The 21,053-nt window shown below is 32.7% G+C and overlaps 1 protein-coding gene across 3 annotated transcripts in view; it reads left to right on the forward strand.

Moving 5' to 3' along the window:
* Positions 1–6,270: 6,270 nt before the first annotated feature.
* The window catches only part of LOC118184261 (protein phosphatase 1B-like), a 57,368-nt gene continuing 42,585 nt past the window's right edge, over positions 6,271–21,053 (forward strand). For 2 of the 3 annotated variants that reach the window (XM_035353911.2, XM_085823350.1), the window contains exons 1-2: positions 6,271–6,414; positions 16,047–16,916. In XM_035353911.2, the coding sequence (XP_035209802.1) occupies positions 16,059–16,916 (858 nt within the window). In that variant the 5' untranslated portion in view covers positions 6,271–6,414; positions 16,047–16,058. Of the gene's footprint in view, positions 6,435–16,046; positions 16,917–21,053 lie in introns of all 3 variants that reach the window. The other variant, XM_085823351.1, reaches the window with a different exon arrangement.

The following is a 21,053-nucleotide window of genomic DNA, read 5'->3' on the forward strand; positions in this document are numbered from 1 at the left end:
CTGATAGAGATACAGACAAGTTTGCTAATTATTTTGCTTCAAATTATGCAAACAGATGCGAGTTGTGGGCTAAATGTTATAGAAAAAGATGTAACATCACAACTAACAATCATCTTGAAGTACTGCATCGAGTTTTAAATTATTCTTATCTTGATGGATTGAAAAACAAGAGGGTTGATAGGTGCATTGCGAAGCTTATTAATATGGTGCAAGATAAACGGTTCCAGAGATTTATCAAAACAACAAAAGGGCCAAACACATCAAAGATCAACCAAACAAATTTACGACACAACAGAGCAATAAATTTTCCAGCTAATAATATCACAGAAATCAATGAGTTTTCTTGGCATGTGATTTCAGAAAGTGACCCTACTCTTGAATATACTGTTACTCAAATACATACACAATGCATTAATTGTAACATTGTTTGTAAATGGTGCAAAATTTGTAACGATGCATTTGTATGCACATGCACAGATGCCACGATTAAAGGAAGTGTCTGTAAACATATACATGCAATAATTTTAAAGACAAGATTACTTAATAGAGAACAGTCAGCTAAAACTAAAGAATCAAATGATGTAAAACTCTTTCTTGATCTATCAGCACAAAAATTAAAAAAATCAGGAACCAAGCACCATATTATAAATCAACTGAGTATCATATCAAAACTTGTAACATCAACAACAGTAAATAATATAACTTTGGGAGATATTGAAAACACACTGAATAAAGTGATTACAAAATTAAAGAACGAAAAGCCGAAATTGAAAATGGTGAACTATGAACCTACAAATAAAAAAGCAGGGAAACAAAAGAATTTCTTTTTTACGAGAAAGAAAAGAAAAAGTCCATGCAGTACTGAAAATATTGCAACAACTTCATACAAGAAAGCTGCTATAGATGCCATTGGAAATAATGAAACTCTTATAATTCATGATTCTTTTGATCATATATATTGATATCTCATCATGTAAATATATTGTATATAAAATAATCTCTAAATAGTTTATAAATTAAAATATGATGAATTAAAAACAGTATATAAATTTAAAATGCTCTTAATCTTGTCACTACTTCATCCTTGCTAGTTACACAAGTAATTTATTAATCAGTTTTTGATCTCATATTCTGTCGCAGTATTTCACTACTAAATTATTAGTGTAAAGTTCTCCAGTTGATGGTACACATACAGTACAGTTAGCAACATCATTTTACAAAACATCGACATATAATGTGTTTATTAGGACGTATCACAACAATATGTGCAAAAGAACTAAAAGTTTCAGCATGAAATATGCAGTTACAGATTCAGTCAAATATAGATAGTAACATCATATACAGATAGAGAACATAATAGGAATAACAATCGCACTTGATTATTACAAAGGAAAATCATAATTCAGTATCTGCTGACAAATCAGAGCATGCTGGTATTTCTTTAAATAAATGATTAAAAATGCCACAAAAATATAATAAGTGCTTTAAAATTCTTAAATTCATATAAGTGTAAATCTTAGTGTTTTTGAAAATGCTACTGTATTTTGTTATCGAGCATTTTTGAATCGCTAGTGATTACAATAACAATTTATGAATAGTGAAAACTTAAATTATTCCAAGAGAATTGATTAATAAATTTCATACAGTAAATAAATCATTGGGCTGCAAAAGTATGCAGATATATGACAACCAATAACAGAAATAAAAATAAAATCTTTAAAAATTTTATAAAGTGGCGAAGCATGCAAGAGCTATTTATTTATCTTGTAAACAATGCATTTTCAGTAGAATCAGTACTTTAAAAAATTGATATACTTTGGAAACATGCTCTGCAATGTAGTTGTTTTGTGATGAAACTGTTGATAGTGATGCTTTGATAATGCTTTTGTTGATTTGCTCCACACAGTAAAACTGTAGAATTTATGTATACATAGCTCTTGCTTTTATGTATGGATGCAAATTATACAGCTTTTAATTTTTCATGAAACTTGCATACATATTAAAGTCAAGCGACTTTTCAGAATATTACAACATTATAAATCTCACACCTTGAGATTACTAAGGCTTATACACAGATTTCAAAGGAAAGAGTTTGTAAAGTTGTATAAGGGCCTTATTATTATTGATATAGACACAAGTATATAGTTTTCATTAATTAACACATTGTTATTGATGAAGATCTCTTTAATGATTCTTACATAAAGCTATTTGGATTTTTTTCCAGAGGAAAAACAAAGTTTCATTTAACCTGCGAGCACACGCACCGATCCGACGAACACTAGAACACGCGCCGGGTATGTCATACCCGAATAAAACGTTTGTAATTAAAAATTTGCCGAATAAAATTAATCGATTTTTAAAAGAAATTAAAATGTAAAACCAAGTTAATACTTCATTTTAGACAAAATATGAAAGAATAAGGAGAGGTAAAATTATTTACTTACAATATTTTGAACATTGTTTACAAAATGAGGTCATATGTTCCATACATATACTCGTACTTTTGCTACAATTTTCACAAATGTATCTAGTCTTTCTATCTTTTTTCTTGGGGCACTCTGTACACCTCTTGTAATTTTAGGTTTTTTGGGGGGTGGTTCATTGTTAACATGTTCATCGGTGGTCAGTGTTTGTCTAGAATCAGGAACTACAGATGCTCGTCGTCGTTCATTTTGAACATTTTCTATTAACTGCATCCCTAAGGCTTTGAGAAAAGTACGCCTGGTATGGTATTCCGTTGGTAGTTCCTTCTTTGATAGTAGAATTATTCTTGCATTAATGGCAGCCACGTTTAACACTGAAAAGAAAATCACCATAGGCCATCGACGTGCTACTCTTGCTGTAGAATACGCAGCTGCCATCTCATCTACAACATCGACTGCTCCTTTTGTCATGTTATATAATGTAATGATTTCAGGCTTTTTAGATTCCCCAGTAGATTCATCGATTTGATCGCCGGAATGCATTGTGGATAACAGGATCACACTCTTATTTTTTTTCGGCACATAAGATACAAGTGTTGCTTCTTTCTGAAAACCGAAAATTGAAGAATATACTTCTCTTTTCTCTGCCAGAAACTCAGGTGGGATTTCTCTCTCATTTTTACGCATTGTACCTACTATCGTAATTTTCTTCTTTAGGAGATCTTGAGATAATTCAAATCCCATATACCAATTATCAACTGTTAAATTTCGACCAGAGTTGTATAAGGGCCTTATTAAACGTTTGACAACTTCGCTTGCACCAAATTCAACTTGAAATGGCCCATCTGGTTGTTTACCAGCATAAATTTCCATACTCCAGGTATAAAATACCCTTGCGTCTACAAGAGCAAATATTTTTATGCCATACTTTGCTGGCTTGTTGGGCATATTTTGTTTGAAGGAACAACGACCTCTGAATGATTCCAACTTCTCATCAATGATCACATACTCTCCTAAAGTATAAGCCTTTTGGCAATTTGTGACAAAATTTCCAAAAAATTCTCTGATCAAAGCTAATTTATCAACGTCTCTTCTACTGGGACGATCTCTAACGTCATCAAAACGGAGGCATCGTAAAAGAAAGAGGAATCGGTTCATTGACATTTATTCCCGAACTATGTCCATTCCCGTTCTGCCTGTTGCCCACAAATCTCTTACGTTCACATGGGATGATTTATAAACTCCACATAAATACAGCAATCCAATTAAAGCTTTGATTTCCAACTCATTTGTTGCTTTCGCATCCCGTTCATGAGTGAAATTTCCACGTACAATCAATATAAATATTTGTATTGTCGACTACATGTTTTAACATATCTTCATCGATAAGCAGTGACCAGGAATCTAAAGGTGTTGAGACGTCTTTAGAATACTTCGTATTTCTAGGGAGTTTAGTTATAATATTTTTGGCTCCAATTCTAACATTAGTCCGGAATTTATTTTTGTTCCATTTTACTCCATTTTTTCCAACATAAAACTCATTGCTACATTGCAAAATTTCCTTTTCTGTTTCTGTATCTGAATCACTACTCTCTATGGATGAATCATGATGACTATTATATTCTTCGTCATCAACATCTTCATCGTCTTCACTAAATGAATCCTCATCAGAAGAAACTGTTTTAAGAATATTTCTCAATCTTTTCATCTCTTCATCGTAAGGAATATACGGCATCATGCTTACAACTCAAGAAAAACCTATACTTGAAAAAAAAAAGCTTGAAAACGAGAAGTGCGAAGTGACTCGCTGAGAAACATGAGTACACGCGCGGGTATGAGATGCCCAAACAATGCTGTTCCTAAAAAACCGTTGCACCTGTCACCTTAGGAATTTCCCGCATTTAAGTATGTGGCCTTGAACTCAGCTACACCAAGTTTCGTCCTTTTATGAAAGAATAAGTGATAAATATACAAAAAGAAAAATGCCCATGGGTATGACATACCCATTGCGTGTGCTCGCGGGTTAAGAAAATAAACCATAGAATATTCTTAATTTTATTATAAACTTTCATTACATCACATGAATCTGTAAACACTGAACTAATCGTTTTCAATTTAAATCACAAATGTATTCTTCATATTGATTTATTGACAGTATGAATAATGACCAAAACTTAATATTATCTGTATATAATAAGAAATCATTGATACATAGGGTAAAAATAAGCATGAAGTTAGACTATATTAGCATGCTAATGGATCAACTAATGGCAAAAGACTTAAAAAACTTTACCTAATCATTTGTACAAGATTATTTAATGAACACAAAATGTATAGGAGTTACTCCAACCCTTTTTTGACCGCAGACACATTCTAACATATATTTTGAGATCTTGTACCCTTATGACTCAACATTCAAGCAGATTTCAGGCATGATAGACTTTTAAGTGCTTCTTTGTCATGAAATTATCTTATGATCATTTCATTCAACTACTACAAATCAAGGAAAGGAGAATTAATTACCAGTGTTTTATACTTTTAGCCACTTGATAACGTTACATAATATGGATTAACTCAAAGCAAATTCTACTGATTATAATCAGATAATTGCATATCTCTTCTGAGAATTTAGATTCTTCCGCATTCATTTCTTTGCAGATCTTGCTCTAAATGGATTTCAATACATATTTACCACTAATAATCGCAAATGATAATAAATAACAAATTAATTTTTATTCTAAACATGATTTGGGGTAGTTGCATAGGCGTTTTCGTGTTTTTCCTCATGTGTAATGTGTATATGAGCCAGTTTCCCTTAGAAAGTTCTCCAGGAAGCCATCCTTCCTTGTAGGCAGTTAGCTCTCGAGTGTTTTAATCAAATAAAAACATATTTTTAAACTACAATATCAAATTTTGTATTTTGTCCTTATTTATTTCACTAAATAATTAAAGTCCTCTTTAGTACATACACATATCAGGCGCTATTTTATCTTCATTTACAAAATAAAACAGTTGAAGCAGTTTTAGGACTTTTCTCTCATGGGGAAAAAATATCTGCATTTAATCCATTTGCTTTATGAAAACTGAAGTTTTCATACCAAACGAACTTCTTACAATATAACCTTCCTTACGAACTCTCTTATTTACCATATAAACCATTTCGGATCTTTGCTTTGGTAAATGGTCTAAGGCCTTTTACCAGTATATGGCTGTCATAATCCCTAAGGAAGCATATTAGAAAAACAAAACGGTCAGCTATACGCAGGGTTTAATTTCAAAAATTAGAAGTACCAGAGCCGTATAGAAGACCTTCAGGAAAGAGGAACAAGAATAAATAAGAGAATAAGATGACTAATCAAATCATTAACAATTAAAAAATTAAATAATTCATTATTAAAAAAATTAATGGGTAAAGTAATTAAATAATTAAAATTTAATAGTATGCAAAGTGATAAATTAGAATTTAATAAGCAATTTTTAATATAATTTTATTATTAAAAATAAAGTTTCCAAGACCAGATTTCTACTGAAATTATTGTTCAGTTACATAAAAGAAGTGCTAAAGCCTTCTTATTTAGGGCTCCGGCTAAAATTATGAATTTTTCCTAAAACTAAGAAGTATCGGAGCCAGCCTCCGGTGGGCTCCGACGCAATTTAAGCCCTGGCTATACGGATATCTTGGTAAAGCAAGAGAAGAACCCATCTTTGGTCATGACCAAACATGGCGCATGATGTGTTTTGATTGTAAACCACATGAGAGGCGGAGTTTAAATACGTCAAAATGACGTCACCAAAGCCAACCAATCAAAATTTCCTGCCAAGTTGAAATTTAGTCTCACCCATGAGAATCAGTTTACATTAGAAGAGACAACTCAACGCAACTTATATCATTCATTATAGTGATGATGATTAATCGGGGCAGCAATGGTGGATGATGTTGTGCATTTAGTAGAGAAATTATGTTTATGTTGTAATTAATGTTTAATTCTTAGTAAGTTTTCTTTCACGCTTGTAAGTCGGCCTAAGATTAAATACGTCTTTATTTTGTATTAGAATGGCCTAGTTTGTTCTCTTTATGTTATTGCGAAACGGGCCCTTTGAATATAGTGAATACAAATTGTTAATATGTTTATACATATATTTTTGCTTTAATGTTTGGAAGCGGATTTTATTTAAATGCAGATCAGCATGTTTTTGATGTAGCAGAATCCATTTTATGTATCATCAAATTTTGGTGATGTAATTAATTCAAATGTAAGTCATAGAGTAACATTTCCATGACGCGGAAACTTAATGTTATGTCTGAGAGAGGAGTATTGTTGATTGATAGTAATTTACACTCGGAAGTCTTAGTAACGTTTCTGTGCGTATAACTTTAATTTAAAGATATGGATACGTAATCTTATATTTAATTTTTTGTTTATATATATTTATGTATATATTCATTGAACCTGGTGGTTTAAAAATATTGAAATTTGCTAGCGTTAATGCCGGACATGTTCTCAAATGTTTCGTAAGTGTCTGAGCATTACTGGCATGTGCACTTTAAAAAGCAAAACTGCTGGAAAAAGGAATGTTAGACAAATTTTAGCTTTCTATAATCATTTGCTAATTTACTTGTGGTTGTGGGAAATTAATTGTATTGGTAGTTGCTTTTCCGTTAACGATGTGTACTTTTGAATAAAAATAGAAAAATTTGTATTTACGTTGGAATGAAAAATGTAAGATGCTAAAAGGAAATAAATTTTAATGAAAATATGTGAACTGTCATCAATATAAGCAATAATCTGTTAAAATTGTTGAAATTAAAATGAAGCAAATAAGGGAAGCGAACAACGTGGTACTTTCAAAAATATGTGGTGGAACATGTGTATTTCGAAATTGCCTTTAAGGTGATGTAAAAGTCAGGTCAGGTATTGATTGTTTTGATGTCATTTAACCAAACTAAGATCTGTTGATATTTCTTTTAGCTATGATGGTTTTTCCATTCATTCAAAAATAACTCATAAAAGAATAAATTAATACTTGAACATCTTTTTTTTAACAAAACAAGCTTCGATCAAGTAAAATACCCATGTGCAAATAATGATTTGTTTCGTAAACTTGTACACAGTCAATAGGGAATTTGGGCTGTTATTTTAGATTGTTTGTTAATTTCATTTTCTATTATCTGTGTGCACAATCTTTTAATTGCACGCAGTTGAATAGATCTAGGTGTTTTGAATAAATGTTTTTTATGTGATTTATGTAAGCATATTCTGAAATTTTTAAAATTATTTATTAAGGCTGTTTCTGTTTAAGAGAAATTATGATTTAAGTTATGGTGAAAAAAACTAAACAACTTAATTATTAAATTATTTTGTGAATAAATCAGTGTAGTTTTAGTATCTAAATGAATCAATTTGAATCTATATCAGCAAAGTGCTGATGAAGCAAATTACTTGTTATTTATTGTCCAATAGTGTGAGTGTTCTAGAATCTAAAACATTAAAATATATATGTGTGTGTGTGTGTAAGTAAAGGTAATGTGGGTAAAAGTTTACAATTGGTTGCCCCGTGTTTATTGGCGATTCTTTTTTGATGCCAAGATCGGTGCCAGGAAGGCACAATTTCAAGATGGCCGCTACACAAAATCAAAATAAGAAGTCAAGGAATTGCACAAGATCTGTGTCCGTGTACACATCGATCTGTTTTTACTTAAAAAAGAAATCCTAGAATTGCACAACCTAGGCATTGCGCACTGCTTTAAATATGTCCATGTACACATCAATCTATTTTCATTTAAATAAAATCGGGAAGCTAAAACAAAGTTAAAACTATCGTGGGAACCAGAAGTGAGGTTTCATCACCAAAATTTTTTTTAAAATGTCACCAATCGAAGGGGCATCCAATTCTACACTAGAGCATAAATGTGTGCTCATTGTCAGAAAAATCAGTCTAATTAATAACTAAAGGGATGTTGGGAAAACACATTGACTATTGTGTGCAGAGACAAAAGCCTATCTTATATTATAGATCTATTACATCACATTCTTAAACTTTCAAAAATTCTTTTCAATAATAAATTACTCAAGCTATTTTTATAAATGCTCAGTGATAAAATATGTAATTTGGTTAATCAAATATAATTTGCCTTAGTGTTAACTATCTTATACATGTACTGAATAGTATATTTTATCTGTTGCATGAGGTAGTAAACAGAAAGAACACCCATATTAAAAAATTGTAATCTTGAATTTATTAATAGTTAATATGTCAGTACTCCCATACTGATGTTTTGAAATCAACAGTAAAATTATTCCAAATTCTACTGAAACAGTGGCCTTAAGCATAATGCCATGAATGCGCAATTGTGGTTACTGTTTAATTTTACTTCAAAGACAGCCTCTCGATCATGATTTAATTTCTGCTTAATATAGTTAAAAAGGAGTAAAATACAAAATGATAAAAAGAAATATATCATTAAAACAACATGTATTACAACAGTACATGATCATTGTAGGGAAAAAGTATGGCAAAAAATATAGTTAAATCCATACCAAAAAGATGAAATGGGGAAGTGCAGAATTATCCACTGCTTCGCAAGTTTTGCAAAATCACCAACTTGAAAATAACAAGTCAAAGAATTGCACAAGCTCAGTATCTATGTACACATCGACCTATTTTCACTTAAAAAAAACATCAGAGAATTGCACAAACTTGGCATTTCACACTCCCTTGACTTTGTCCATGTACACATCAATATGTGCCATATAAGTGGGCAATTCTGCATCAACTTGAAATAACAAGTCAAAGAATTGCACAAATTCAGTATCCATGCACACATCGACCTAGTTTCCAGAGAATTGCACAGACTTGGCATTGGGCATTCCCTTTGTTCATGTACACATTGATAAGTGGGCAATTCTACACTTTAGCCGATAAAATTATATTTTAAAGATTATAGCCATTTAACAAACTATTATAAAATTTTAAACCTATGTTTGTTTTTATTTATATGATAGAATAAACAAAAATGTACACTACTTTAGCAGCATTATTCTGATCTGTGATGAGTAGTTTGCTAAATAATAATTAGTATAACGATACAGTCTTATTTTTTATCAAATAAAATTAAGTGCCAACAGCAGTCTTTTATACTGTAATCATTTAATTTGGTTACCGTTTTGAAATTCATTAGTGTCTGATCACATTTTTGAGACACATTAGAGATTAGGATGCAGTTTTTAAAAGTTTTTTTATTTTTAATTTTTTGTAAGTTTTATGGTAAGCTCTGTGTAGTTTTAGATGGTAATCTGAAATTTTTCAAATTTATTTATATATTTACTAAGCTGACTTTTATCTGTAAGATAGTTAGTCTTTTCTTCTGCACCCTTGAAAATATTTTTCAGGGAATGGTTTCATGGTACCCTTCTTTATCGGAAACAGATTCAGAAATGTACACAGATTTAGATTATTCAATATTCAGATATGCACACATACATAAATTTCTGATTCTGCTCCTAATAACAGAAGAGTACCATTTTCTTAAATTTATATTCATAGTGTTTTAGCCAAGTAAATTACACATTAAAAAAAAAAAAAAAAAAGGTCAATAATTCTGTTAATTCCTTCTCCATAGGATAAATTTTTGCCACATTTTTTTTTGGGGGGGGGTTCTTTGTGTGTGCAGCAATGCATGCTCTTTTCCTCAAAGTCTGCCCAATTAATATGATGATGCTAGTTGAGGTAGTGACCACATTGATGAAGGTGGGATCGAGTTGAGAGTAAGGCTACTCTGCTGAGTAGGACTACTTAAAATTTGTGAGTTTATAAGCCTTCTCTTGGTTAATAGCAAGAAAAGTATCTAAGCGAATATAGCTGTTTCAGAATTAATTTTTGCACATTTTAAAGCTTTATTTTTTATTTTTTCATATCTGCCAGTTTTGAGAAAATTTTCTGTAATTTTTAGGATTTTTTTGGGGGGTAGAGGTACAAATATTGTGCCAGTTTAGTGGTTTGTCGCCAGGTCTGTATTTTAATTGCATATTTTTGGCAAACATTCAGGTTATTATTTAAATTTATTTACAATAATAGTAATTATTACTTTACAAGTGTTTCCTCTCTTTTTGGAATATGAATTCTTTCATTGTGCTATGCTAAATTTGGTAAATGATAGGCATTTAGTGATTTGAGATTTTTTAACAAATATAGTAAAGATATTAATCAAAATAACAATAACACATCAAAATTATTCAACCAAATACAGTACAAAGTCTGTAATCCGGACGTCCATTATCCGGAATGATCTATAATCTGGACCTCAAAGCCACAAACTTTTTTTTATGCTTTGCACATGCGCATTTAATGTATAACAGATGGCATAAGCTAGGCTAAAATTATCTTTTCTGATTCTAAGACATTTCAGTTAATGCTGCAGATTGCTCTGTTCCTTAATCTTTTAATTGGATCCGGCTTATAAATTTTTTGCAGACTGTTAGAGCAATTTTATAAAAATTAAGCTTGAAATTTTGATTATGTCAAAAAGAGTTTCCAATTCTGGAGCTGCCAAAGGATCTACAAAGCGAAAGCATGTTTCGATGCCCATCAAACAAAAAGTGGAATTGCTGCAAAAAATGGATAATGGCATATCCGTCTCAAAATTATGCGAGGAGTACGGCATTGGAAAGTCAACCGTATATCACATAAGCAAAAAGAAAAAGGAACCTTTTGAATTTTTCTGGATTCTAACACCCCACTCGCAATGAATAACAGAAAAAGTGTTCGTTATGCTAAAAGTGATGATTGAGTGGGTCAGACAGCATCGCAGCGAGGAAGTGCCATTGTTGTGTCCAATGCTAATGGTTCAAGCCAAAATATTTCATGAAGAAATGAACTTAAACACTGAGTGCACATATTCGTCAGGTTGGTTAACCAAATTTAAAAATCGCCATGGTATAAGACAATTAAAAGCTTCAGCTGATACTGAAGCTGCTGAACAATTTGCAGATGAATTCACTGAACTCATTACTAGTGAACAATTATCTCCAGAACAAATTTACAATGCTGATGAAACTGGTCTTTTCTGGCAATATGTACAGCGAAATACCTTGCCAACCTCTACAGAAAAGGCTCCAACTGGTGTCAAAGATTCCAAAGCGAGACTAATAATTTTAGTGTGCACAAATGCTGCAGGAACACACAAGTGCAAACTTCTCATAATTGGAAAACATGCACAACCTGGAGCATCTAAAGGAGTAACAATTTTTCCTCGTTATATATCCCGTAAATAAAAGAGCATGGCTGACACAAGCGTTTATGAATGATTGGTTTGAAAATCATTTTATACCTGAGGCTCAGCGACATTTAAATTTGGTTGGTTTACCTGATGACTCAAAAATAGTCCCGATTGTTGACACCTGTTCGGCACATACTTCACTTAAAGTTTTAGTGAAAGATAATCTATCCGTATTGTTCTTTCCTCCAAATTGTACATCTATCATTCAGCCTATGGATACAGGAATAGTACACGGGGCTGAAATGCAAATATAAAGTAGCATTTTTAAAATGGCAAGACTTTTCGAAATGTTTTAGCATAAAATATGCTGTGTGGAGTATAGCAAGATTGTGGGAGGATGTGTCTCCAGATATGTTAAAAAATGCTTGGTATAATTTATGTCCAGCTACCATATTTCATGGTGAGGACGATGAAGATGATAGCCGTGAATTTGCAAGTTTTCGGACATCGCAAACTTAAAGGTGAAATTTTCCAGTTGTTGGATTTTGTAAAGAAATGTGGAGAAGTAAATCGTGGTAATAATAAATGAAGATAATATATCAGAAGTTTTTCATTGCGATGACAATGCCCCCAATCACCAATCAATTAATGGACGATGAAATCTGTAGTATGGTTCTAGATCCAGAAAATACCGCTTCCGATAGTGAAGAAATTGACAGAGATGTTATTGAAAACGAAAAAATTTCATTTAACAAGTTAGTTGGTACTCTCGACACAGCAATTACAGGACTTGGAACAGTGGAACCTTGTAACTGAACAAGAAATTATGCCTGTTTATAGAATTAAAGAGAAAGTATTAGCACAAAAAACAAAGCAACTTAAACAACTTACATGAAAGAAATGTTTAATAAAGTAAACAGATAAATATTAAGCATTTTTTTTTTTTTTTTTTTTTTTTTTTTTTGTAAATTTTGATACACTTTAGATCATAACTGCTCTTTATTTCATAAATTACGGTTTAATGTTTTTAATTTTATAATTTCTGCATGCCATCTTACCAGATTTAAATTGATGATCTATAATCTGGAAAAACCCCTAATCCGGAATCGAAGTCCTGACGAGTCTGGATTACGGATTTTGTACTGTATATAAAAAATAACATTAAAATAAAAGATTTTCATTTCCCTGTGACTTGTTTAAACATGCCTTAATCTTTTGTTTTGTTTGTTTTTGACTTGATTCTGAAAGTAAAAAAAAAGATGAATGTAACGAAGTGCAGTGTTCAAATTACTTTTAAACAAAAGCAGAAAAGCTGCCGTAATTATGTTAAAGTTAATCTTAATATCAAATTCTCCATTTTTACAGTAATATTTTTTGCCTCATAATTATACTGTGTAATTTCTCTTGTAATTCAGTAATAATCCTGTTTTTTTCATTAAAATTCAGGATACTTATATATTAATGCAACCACTTTGTTTCAGTTTGGAGAGTATTTTGCAGATGAAAGGGTAAAAATTACTTATCTGGTGCAAATTGGTTTCTACACCTTTTTAGAGGAAGATTCTTGAACTATTGTAATTTATTGTAAGTCGCAGACATTATCAACACATTAAAGGGAAACATATTTTAGCAATTTCAAATGCAGATTTTAATTATTAACTATCAGGCAAGCCCGCCACCTCAGGGGATGGATGACTTCGTGGTATTCGAAAGTTGGACCGAACACCAGCGTTCAACGGTTTTCCGATGCCTCCGCCCTTTATTCACATATTCTTCCAGAAGACAATGTCTACATGATACACATGCAGAAAATCACGAAAACACTCATGCAGCCAGCGCGCTTGGCGGAATTCGAATGTTGGACCGAACTACCAGCATTAAACGTTTTTGCGCGAGCTGCGCCCGCTTTATTCACGGATGCATCCAGAAGATACTGCATACACTATACACATGCATAAAATCAAGAAAACACTCATTCAGCCAGGCCGTTAGCCGGGATTTTAATGTTCGACCGAATTACCAGTGTTCAGCGGTTCAACGTGGGCTGCGCCCGCTTTATTCACGTATGCATCCACAATATACTTCATAAACATTACACATGCGCAAAATCACAAAAAAACCCATGGAGCCAGAAGGTACGCATGAATTCGAAATTTGGGCCGAACTACCAACGTTATCCGCCAGCTTTTTTCCCGTATGCATCCACAATATACTTCATAAAAGTTACACATGCGGAAAATCACGAAAAACCCCATCCTGCCAGCTCGCTCGCTCGGATTCGAAAGTTGGACCAAACTCCAGTGTTCAGCGGTTTTGCGCAGTCTGCGCCCGCTTTATTCACGTCTGCATGCAGAAGATACTGCATACGCATTACACATGCAGAAAATAAAGAAAACACCCATGCAGCCAGTCCGTTCGCCAAGATTTGAAAGTTCGACCAAAGTACCAGTGTTATGCGGCTTTGCGCAGGCTGCGCTGGCTTTATTCACACATGCATCCAGAAGATACTCCATACACTATACACATGCGTAAAATCACGAAAACACTCATGGAGCCTGCCTGTTCGCCAGTATTCGAAAGTTGGACTGAACTACCAGTGTTCAGGGGTTTTGTGCGGGCTGCGCCTGCTTTATTCACGTATGCATGCAGAAGATACTAAGGATTACATAATGCATTAAAAATGAAGCATATTTTCAAATTCCATTATTCTTCTCAATTACACAGCAGTCTGTTTTAGTTTGAAAAAAAAATTTTTTTGCTGTATTGCAAAGACTCTGCTGCACTGACTATGTACCGAATGGATCTCCTCATTGTTGCATTAAAAGATTTTGTGCTAAAATTCTGTATTCCTGCTGAAATTTTACCACAGTTTCTTCATTGCTGGTAAATTCAGCAAGCGTGTATTTTAAAATCAAGTTTAAGGCAAAAAATATCATGATTTGTCTCTAAAATCTTTTGGAACTTTGAATACAAGAAGAAGAATGCATGCTAAAATGGCAATGTTACTTGACTGAAGGATTGTTATCAGCATGGTTACCAGAGTTTGGAACATTCTGAAAATTTAGTGACTTCTGTTAATGTGATTGTATTACTATGTAGCTGAAAAATTCAGTTTACATTTTTTTCTTAATTTTTTTAAAATAAAAAATGGGAATACACTGTTGGCAGTTCAAAATGAGGCATCACGAAGAGCAAGGTATATTAAAGTTCTGTTTGCTGCATAAATAATATAAGCTATAATGTTTAATTGATTAAAATTATACCTTTGTTCGACTGAACACAAAGAACATTTAGACTAGAAGAGAAACACGCTAATGTGACAATCAAAATCGTAAAAAACAACCTTATATTTAGCGTAGGTATAATGAAACACTCAATCGATTTCGAGGGCAGCTAAAGGTCCCTCCTCATCAGGAGAAAGAAATACATAGAAAGAAGAAAATAGGAGAAGGAGTCACAGAAACACATGGTGCTTATCAGCACTGCACGTGGTTATAACTAGATTTTCAATCAGAGTTGCACTGGCCGCCTACTTTTACTGAGCCAGGCTGTCTGATCAAGCATAAAGAAATATTAGCGAAGTTAAAATAGGGAGCGAGGGGCAAATGCACCTTACGCTCAAAATCTGAACTTCAAATAATGAATAATAACTTTATGCTTGATCAGACAGCCTGGCTCAGTAAAAGTAGGCGGCCAGTGCAAGGTTGCAAAGGTTCCTCTGCTCTGCAGACAACATCAAATGACATGCGGCTGACATAGGCTGTTGTGCTACACAGCCTGATTCTTGCATTAGGATCTTGATAATGTCATGAGGACAACTTGCCTGTTTTCTTGTTGATTGGTGTGACAAAGATGGTGCAATTATTCCCTTTGGTTGAGACCTCTCTCTGGCATCCACAGATTACATATTCACATAACTATGGAACGGTTTTGTCCAACACAAGTATTAATTTCTGGGATGTATAATATATAATGCACATTCTCTATTAATCATAATTTTTACTTTGTCAGACTCAGAAACTTGAGACACATTAAAGCTAAGTATAGAAAAGAATGTTGAAGAAAACACATAATTCTTGTATTTGAAGCAGCCTTTTACTGTTCTTTTTATAGTGCTTCTAGCTGGTAATACTGGTGCCAATGATTTACATATCTGATGCAATGTTAGTCCATTGCATGTCCTATTACTACTACTATTCATATTACTACTAAGACAAATGGTATTGATTTGCAACTTGTATGAAAATTTTTTTACATCAATACATTAAATTTAAGTGTTTTTATTCAAAGTTTAAAAGTTTTATTAAACATTACATTAAAATATTCTTTGACCTTAAATTATATAATTTTTTTCTTTATTAGGCTTTTGAATACTGTTTTGATTATAGTCCATTTCGTTTATTTAGATAATTCACAAGATGGGAGCATTTTTGGATAAACCTAAGACAGAAAAGCATAGTGAGCATGGCTGTGGTAATGGACTTTCATATGGTCTCAGCAGCATGCAGGGATGGCGTATTGAAATGGAAGATGCCCACTGTGCATTAGTTGGTCTTCCTCAGGGCTTGAAAGACTGGAGTTTCTTTGCAGTATTTGATGGTCATGCGGGAGCTCGGGTCAGTGCACATTGTGCTGAAAATTTACTGGACACTATCATACAATCTGAAGATTTTCGCAACAACACTAATGCCAATTGCAACAGCCAAGTTACAATTGAAGACGTAGAGAGAGTAAAAAGAGGCATCAGGGACGGTTTTCTTCAGCTAGATGAAAGAATGAGGAAAATTCCTGAGATTGCATCTGGTGAAGATAAAAGTGGCTCAACTGCAGTTTGCACACTCATCTCCTCTACACATTTCTATTTTGCCAATTGTGGAGACTCTCGTGCTGTTCTCTCACGTAATAAACGAGCCTTTTTTATTACAGAGGATCATAAGCCAATCAATCCGGCCGAGAAGGAACGTATACAGAAAGCTGGTGGAAGTGTTATGATACAGAGGGTCAATGGCTCTCTTGCAGTATCTAGAGCTTTAGGTGACTATGAGTACAAACAAGTAGAAGGGAAAGGACCATGTGAACAACTGGTGTCACCAGAACCAGAAGTTGATGTTTTAGAGCGGGACAATGAGCTCGATGAATTTCTGGTTTTAGCATGTGATGGTGTGTGGGATGTTATGACTAATGATGAAATTTGTGATCACATTAGGTATATGATGCAAGTTACTGCTGATTTGGAATATATCTGCAACTGTGTCATAGATGCATGTCTTTGTAAGGTAATAGTTTATTTAATATATATAGAAAGTTAAATTCAAAATATTCAAATCTATGCATATATACTTATGTATTTCTTTATTATAGTGGCCTCCCAAATTTAATCGGCAATTAATCGAGATGTAACATGTAGTGAGGTGCAAGAGCACGTGGCGAGATTTCAGTAAGATATCTTGATTGATTAGCGATTCGATCTTGGGGGGCCATTAAAATAAAGATGTACCATTTTTAAAATGTAGGTAAAATATCTTTTATGTATATCTGTATTAAATATACCAGTAGATAGTTCTATTTAAAAGTACGAGGTACAATTTGTTCTGTTTAAGAACTGGATTAAGGAATATATGTATGGATGTATGTGTTCATGTATGCATGTGTATATATATACACACAAATGTACGTGTGTGTATAAATCTACACGTATACACTCATACATACGTACACACGTGCATACATACATAAATAAATTTCTGAATCTGGTCCCGATAACAAAACAGTATCTATAATTAAATCATAAGTTTACTTTATTAAATTTTATATTAAAAGATATTTGCATTTAATAAATCTGTATTCACTATATTTTGCTTAAAAATAGCTTTGAGATTTCTGAATTTTCTATTGGTTTTGCATTTTATAAATTATTTGTGATTACTCTCTGTAATTCCTTTTTATGATTAATCTTTTGAAGCTAATGTGAAATTTTCTTGAATATTGTGAGGCAAAAACTGCTGATAAAGCAAATATGATAATGAAGGTTGATGAATTTTTCCTGTATTTTCGCTAAAAAGATTTAATTTGACAAATACAGGAAATTTTCATTTCTAGATTTTGCTCCTGCATAAAATTAATTTTTTGAGTTTAAAATTTTATTAAATTTCACTGCAGTCTTTAGTTTAAAAGGAGTTGAGGTAATTAAATTTTAGAATTTTTTATTTTATTCCCTTTATGATTAAATGATATTCCATGCAAGATTCATAAGTCTATTTGTAATTAATTTCTCACTTCTCCTGAAGTATCTTTAATGAAAGAAGTATTGAGTTCATGAACAAAATCAAGTTTTTACTAATTCTTTTTTTTTTTTTTTTTTTTTGAATTAATTTAGTAACCTTACTTGTCGTTTAGCGCAGTTTCATGCGTATATTTATTATTCTTAATACTTTTTCCACATTTTTTAAAGTATTTTCTTTTTAAAGTAAAATGATACTATTAAGTTTTTATAAATTTGTAATTTTTTAAATAAATTTTATATTATAAATAATATATATTATTTTTAAATTAATTTAATAACCCCTTTTTAATGACTTCAGTGTATTTAACAGTATTTAAGATTTTAACATTTGATCTTTCAAAATTCAATCCTATATGTTCAAGGATTGTTTGAGCAGTAATTTAAAATTTAGTTTACAAATTTAATGCATGTTTCTCATATTTTTTTAGCAGTTATTGGCAATGTTTAGCCCACTGCTTAGTGCTGAAAATTTTTCTGGTTGATAAGTAAGGCTCAGAATTTAGACCTGCAGTGAGCGTTTAGTTACTGTAATAACTAAAAAATAAGATTCCCCCCCTTTTTTTTGCTATATTTTTGTTTTTGCTAAAATTTTGCAGCTTCTTGGGTATTTTAATTTTATTAGATGAAATTTTAAAATAAGAGGATGGAATTTAATTATCATATATAGAATTATTACATTGTTTAAATATTAAATAAACCACATAGGTAATTACTATATACTGTCTGCCCAAAAGTATCTGGACATTCAGCAGTACAGATTTGAAGAGTCCCGAGGCATATATTAATATTATATTGGTGCCCCTATTGCATCAATGATAAAAAAAAAAGCCTGCATACTTCTGGAGAGACTTTCCACCAGTTTTTGATAGATGGCTGTAAGAACTGACTATCAGGTGTCCATCACAGCTGGAAGTGAGAGCTGACAGTGAGGATGGTCGATTTAGCTGGCAACATAATATGCATTCTAATTCGTCCCAGTGGTGAATTTAGATTGGGGTGCTGAGAAGATCAATCCAGTTTTTTAACACACATTTCGTCAAACCATGGCTGTACAAGTCTCAATGTGGCAATGAAGCAGTTATCCTGCTGGGAGAGAAATGAGCCTGCGCATCAGTGGTTTGAAGATTCAATGGTAATCCGAGTTTCTAATATATGGTGGTTCAGCAAAACATAATATCACATCTCATAACAATAAAATTGACAATCAATAAAATATAAATTGATTTTATTAAATATCTCAGAATCTCACATCATCACTGCATCACACCTTCCATCAAACTGTCTAAACACACTCAAAGTGCTCTCAGCGCCGTCTAGCGTTATGCGGGTCTTACCAGAGCCTTTCCTGAATATTGCCATAGTTGGGAGAGCAGCATTGTCCAGAATGTCCACATACATCTGTCCACATACATCGTGTTTACATGTATATGAACTAAGGCACCCAGGCCAACCACGAAAAACACCCCACACTGCCAGACTTTGCCGTTGGCACATGTTGTCAGTAAGAAGTGTTTGTCAGGTATCTGCCAAATGTAGACGTGACCTTCAGACTGTCAAATTGTAAAGTGAGATTCATCACTCCAAAAAACATTTTTCCACATGTCCACAGTCCAATGACAGCTTTGCACCATTGCAATCGATGCTTTACATTTTGGGGGGGTGATGTTTAGTTTATGAGCGGCTGTATGACCATGAAATCACAGTTTTTTTTTTTTAAATTCGGGACAAAGAGTCCTGCTGCTAACACTAATGCCAGATGAACTTTGGAACTCTTGAGTGATTGTAACCAATGAGGACTTGCGATTTTGTTTCACTACCAATTTTAGAGTTCTACGACTGCATTCACCAATTTTGTTTGGCCTGCCACTTCGTTTTTCTGCAGTTTCACTATCTCAACATTTCCATTTCACAATTACATCACTCACAGTGGATATGGGCTTCTGTAGAATATCCGGAATTTCACAAACTGATTTCCTTCAAAGGTGGCATTCCACTATACTGTCGTGATTGTATGTACTCATCGTGATCAAAGTCGCTAAGCTCCTTTGATGTACTCATCGTCTCACAGATGCATAAATATCACCTGACAAACTACTACTAACACTTTTATTGATTTTGGTTACCTATCAGATTATTTCACCTGCCAGATCCACTTCTTTAGGGGGTTATGTCTGGATACATTTGGCCAGATGTATATATGTATAAACCACATAACTGCCACTAATTGTAATAATTATGTCTATTTGAGAGCTGCCAGTTTTGATTTACATCTACTAGGTCTCAGGGTTATTGGCCTAAAAATAAATGGGTAATTATATATCATTAATTTTTTCTAATTTCCTCTCTATATTATAGTAAAATATTTCATTTAATTACTTTCTTAGTCTTTCTTTCTAATCCAAACCGTGTTGTCATTAAATAATTATTTACATTTTTATTTTGTAAAATTTATTCTAAAATGCAAGTTGTGTCTTATTTTCAAGTAAGTATGGCCATTTTAATTTATCTCACAATTTGAAATAGGTGCCATAAGGCATTGGCATTTATGACTTAAAAGGTAGTATGAGGCAGTTATCACCATAGATAAAATAGAGGCAAATTTTGTAGCTGTTTGAGCCATTTTGAGGTGACAGTAAGTTTGTAACATGACACCTGAAAAGAAGATCTTCAAAAATTCTTGCAAAGTCCAAGCCTTAAAAGTAAAAATATTAGTGACCTCAGTTCTCATCTGGTTACTTATCTAAGTTCGCTGGCTGGCTGGGAGTTTCTGTCACTTATTGTGTTAGTTCAGTACGTTATTTCATTATTCCTGACCACATTGATGGCCTAATTTCATTTATCTTGTTTTGTGGGATCCTAAGAATTCAGAATTTATCATTCATCCTTCTTTTCATTTCAATGCATCACATTAGTTTCTTCTCTATGGGTAGGAATTACAGTACAAAGTCTTTAATTCAGACTCATTGGAACTTCGGCGATTCCAGATTAGGGATTTTTCTGGATTATAGATCATCAATTTAAATCTGGTAAGATGGCATACAGAAATTATAAAATCAAAAATATGAAACCGTAATTTATGAAATAAAGAGCAATTATGATCTAAAGGGTATCAAAATTTACAAAAAAAAAA

This window comes from Stegodyphus dumicola, chromosome 9 (genome assembly GCF_044657685.1).
Source record: "Stegodyphus dumicola isolate Sdum_Otavi_A_Nest chromosome 9, ASM4465768v1".
NCBI classification, from domain to species: Eukaryota; Metazoa; Arthropoda; class Arachnida; order Araneae; family Eresidae; genus Stegodyphus; species Stegodyphus dumicola.